This window comes from Perognathus longimembris, chromosome 10 (genome assembly GCF_023159225.1).
Source record: "Perognathus longimembris pacificus isolate PPM17 chromosome 10, ASM2315922v1, whole genome shotgun sequence".
Taxonomy (NCBI): domain Eukaryota; kingdom Metazoa; phylum Chordata; class Mammalia; order Rodentia; family Heteromyidae; genus Perognathus; species Perognathus longimembris.
In genome coordinates, this window is record NC_063170.1 from 26,809,598 (window position 1) to 26,814,002 (window position 4,405).

The 4,405-nt window shown below is 60.5% G+C and overlaps 1 protein-coding gene across 1 annotated transcript; it reads left to right on the forward strand.

Annotated features, from left to right (window-relative positions):
- Positions 1–1,855: 1,855 nt before the first annotated feature.
- Cbln1 (cerebellin 1 precursor) lies at positions 1,856–3,821 on the forward strand. Its single transcript, XM_048354938.1, has 3 exons — positions 1,856–2,119; positions 2,297–2,416; positions 3,624–3,821. Exons 1-3 carry the CDS (start codon positions 1,856–1,858, stop codon positions 3,819–3,821), a joined length of 582 nt encoding a protein of 193 aa, XP_048210895.1.
- The last annotated feature ends 584 nt before the right edge of the window (positions 3,822–4,405 follow it).

Here is a 4,405-nt window from a genome sequence, read left to right on the forward strand (position 1 = left end):
AGGTCAGTTTCCCGGCTCGGCCGAGCGTACCCTAGGGGGCAGCAGACCAGTCACCTGCGCACCGCGGTCCAGCGGGGATGCGCTTTCAACCCGCGCCCCGTATCGGTCCACGCTCCTGTCAGGCCCCCACTGGCCATGAGTGCAACCCATTGGCTGGGCACAACAGCTTCAAGGTCGACTGGCAAGGACGCAGAGCCAAGAGCCCAGCAGGCAGTCTCTGCCTGTTTAACTGCCGCTTCCTTCCTTCTGATCTCTGCTTTTCCGGCCAGGCTTGGGACGCGCCCTTCCGCTTAACAACCCCGCGGCTCCCGGATACTCAGCCAAGCTGTCTCTTATCTTTTAACTTTCAAGTTTGTGAGTGCGCACTGGGGTGAGAATTCACCCTTGAAAAACCTCCCACAAATCACAAGATTTGGTGTCGAAACTGCAGATAATGACGTTCAGGCACCAGCGGATAAAGCATGCAGCAAAGGTGCCCAGTACATAAAAAGTACGCATAGGAAATACAAAAACATAAATTTAACTGTCAATGAGAAGCCCATTAGTAGATAAGTGAGCCCGCGGGCGACGCCCTTGAACTTGTTACTACACGCGATTGTATAGGCACCAAGGCGAACCCGTTCATTCTTGCCATTCACTTCGCCCTCACCGCCCGGCCCTGTACCGGTACTTCACAGTGCTCAATAGTCTATCCCCAACAGGTGAACGAATGAATAAATGAATGACCCCGTGGCCCACTGCGGGCGCTTCAGTAGGCGGGCAGGAGCCTGGCTCCATTCTTTCGGTTGCCAACTGGTGAGGGGCCATGGAGACCCCTGCACCGTCCGAGCCCGGGCTGCGTGCAGAGCCACTAGCTTCCAGAGCCAGCAGAACCCGCTCCCCGAGGCGCCACGTGGGGAGGCCCTCGCCCCCCAGCCCCAACGCAGGCCCCGCCCGGCCGTGCACGCAGCTTGGCCACCGATCGCCCCAAAGTTTGCCCCATGCGCCCGCGCCCACTGGGGGGCGCTCCCCTTCCACCCCGCACACGCAGGCCGGTGCCTCCGGGCCCCCTGCGATGGTCAAGCCGCGGCCCTGGCGCGCGCCTCCTCCTACCTGAGGACTGGCGAGGGAGGCGCGCGTGAAGGGCCGAAGGGACTGAACGGGGTCCTGGCATGAGCCAAGAGGCGAGAGGGCGAGCGGCCGCAGTAGACAGTTCGGGCGCGGGCGCGCGCGCGCGCGCTCCCCTCCCTCGCTCACACGGTCGACTCCCGGCCCGAGCGCCCAACCCTGCTGCCGCGCGCCGCCCGCCTCGCCGCGCCTAATAACAACGGCGTCCGGGGTCAGGTGGCCGCGCGCGGACAGGGCAACCATTGGCCCGGCCGGGAGCGCGGCGCGTCAGGATTGGTTGGAGGGCGGGGTTTCGGAGCAGGCGTGGGCGGGGCTTAGAGAGAGGCGGGCCGGGCGGGGGCGGGGGCGGGGACAGGCCCCGGTCTGTGCCTTTGTGCCGGGCGCGCGCTCTCCGCCCGCTCCGGCTGCAGCGCCCGCTGCATCAATAATTCAGAGCGGTGGCGGCGGCGGCGGCGGCAGCGGTGGGTGCGGGCAGGAGGCGGCGGGAACAGCGGGGACTAAGCAGCTGCGGCTATGCATCCAAGTGCGGCTGGGCAGCCGCTGCACCCCTGAAGCCCAGGCGGGGCTCCCTGAGCTTCGGGCGGGAGGACGCTTGTCCCTGAGCGCGAGGAAGATCAGTAGTGTCCAGGGAGGCGTCAGCGGAGCTACGCACAAAGCTGAGGAGGGGGCTTCGGAGCAGGGCTGGGGAGGGGGGCGGCTGGCTCTGGCAGCCCCCGGGGTGGGGGGCGGGGTGGGCGCCGGCGGCGCGATGCTAGGCATCGTGGAGCTGCTGCTGCTGGGGGCTGCGTGGCTGGCAGGCCCGGCCCGGGGTCAGAATGAGACGGAGCCCATCGTGCTGGAGGGCAAGTGCCTGGTGGTGTGCGACTCTAACCCCACGTCCGACCCTACGGGCACAGCTCTGGGCATCTCTGTGCGCTCCGGCAGCGCCAAGGTGGCTTTCTCTGCCATCAGGAGCACCAACCATGAGCCGTCCGAGATGAGTAATCGCACCATGATCATCTACTTCGACCAGGTGAGTGTCCTTCCTCCCGAGGGGGGGATTGGATTGCGTGCGGGCTGGATTGGAGGGGGTGTGGGAGAGCAGTGGAAGACACGATGTCCGGTCCACTCCAAGGGCTCTGGGGAGGCTCAGGGACCACAGCCCGGGACAGACCCCGGTCTATTCCCCTCGGTTCCCGTCTCATTATAGGTACTAGTGAACATCGGGAACAACTTTGATTCAGAACGCAGCACTTTCATCGCCCCTCGAAAAGGGATCTACAGTTTTAACTTCCACGTGGTAAAAGTCTACAACAGACAGACCATCCAGGTCAGCTGCCGTCTGGGGGGGGGGAGGCCCAGTCCTCCTTGGGGACTTCTAACCACAGGGGTCTAGAAAGGGCTCTATGGGGGGCAGAGGGGGGGAGAAATACAGCCGAATATGCCGCTGGCTGCTTGGACAGCTGGGCCTCGCTGTTCTGTGGCTTGGACTGTCCCTTGCTTTCCCGGTCGTAGGCTTTCCCAGCCCTATCCCTCAGATGGTTTTTTTGCCTCCGCTGTCTGAGCTACAGGACTTTCCTGCAGGACCCCGGGGGACTTTCTAAAACGGTTGTGAGCGCCCCAGACAGCTCTCACTTTCTAGATGCCAGCTTTCAGCACCATGGACAGCCCCATGGGCTCCGAGCCTGGGCGCACGCCAGAGGCTAGCCGGCCTTGAGCACTGCAGAAGGCTCTGATTCCCCCAACCTGGCTCCCTGAAGGACGTCCCTTTCCTTTAGGGGAGAGTCCGGTTCCCAGAGCGCACAGCTCCATCCCTGGCGTGTGTAGGGAAGAGAGAGAGGGAGGGGGCGTGGAGGCGTCCAGGTTTCTTTAGACCGCAGGTAGAGGCAGAAAACGCCACTGGGCAGAGAGTTCCTGGCCCTTGGCTGAGGATGCCACCCAGGCGGGGACGGGCAGGGCTGCATCCTGGAGTTGAGCGGGTGGTTTGAGGACGAAGTACCGAGTACAGTTTCGCTGGCAGAATTTCTAACCAGTCAGAAATCTCGCCTGCTTCTTCTCTAGTCCCCACTGTGTCAGGACCACCGGGATCCGGAAGGGCCAGGGCTTTTTTTGTTTGTTTGTTTGTTTTTGCTATTTCGGGAGCGCCTGGAGCCAAGTTGCCCGAGTTTCTTTTCCAGGCTCTAGGAAACAGGAGAGGTCAAAGTATCGGGGCGCTCAAGCCACCCGCGGGTTCGCTAACCGGGACACTGCACGGCCAGCCTTTGCTTGGCGCGATCATTTGAGAACTGGAATGAGAGAGAGTGACTCTGGTCTGGGGAGCAGATTCTTTCTCTCTCAGACAGGCAATCTTTCGTTTCCACCGAAGCCGCGGCGGCAGAACGCTGCAAAGCCCCTCTTCCTCCCGCTCCCTCCCCCGGGGCGTCCAGGCTTTTGTTGCGGCTGGCCTGGAGAGCGGAGGACCTCCACATCTCCGCCGCAGCCCTGGGGCCGCCTAGCTAGCCTGCACCTCGTTGTAAACCGGCCTTTCTCTTTCTCAGGTGAGCCTTATGTTAAACGGGTGGCCGGTGATTTCTGCCTTCGCTGGTGACCAGGACGTGACCCGCGAGGCCGCCAGCAACGGAGTCCTAATCCAAATGGAGAAAGGCGACCGGGCATACCTCAAGTTGGAGCGGGGGAACTTGATGGGGGGCTGGAAGTACTCGACCTTCTCCGGATTCCTCGTGTTTCCTCTCTGACGGGCTCTTAACCGGAATGGAGGCAGGAGAGGGAATGAAAAAGAGGATGAAATTAAGAGGGCGAGGAAGCAAGGAAGCGGCCCCGCTTGAAACTATCTTGCCTGTTTCTCTAGCTGCAGCGGGGCGACGAGGCGCGTACCGTCGGCGGGCGGGCGGACAACTTTGTCCGTTACCTTCCTAAGAGAAGTAAATTCCGCTTAGCTATGCGCACTCTCATTCCTAAAAATAAACTCACACTCCCATTCCAGTTGCAGTTATCAAAAAAGAGACTGCCTTGTCATTGTTTCCTACCCCTACTTTCTCGTTCCAAATCATTTATTTAAAAGAAACTGCATTTAACTATATAAAGTGAAATCTCTCTCCCTACGCCCCCATTCATCCCACTTAGTGAAACCGAATGTTTCTCTCTCTCTCTCTCTCTCTCTCTCTCTCTCTCTCTCTCTTAGTTTGTAGAGGGGGTAAGTTTATTTTTTAATTTTGAATGGGGGAGGTGGTTTTAACATGACGAGCATTGCTCTTAACACACCTGCTCAAGAGTTAATTAGCCGAAGATGCTTTGTATCCTTGGCTGCTTGTTACACAAG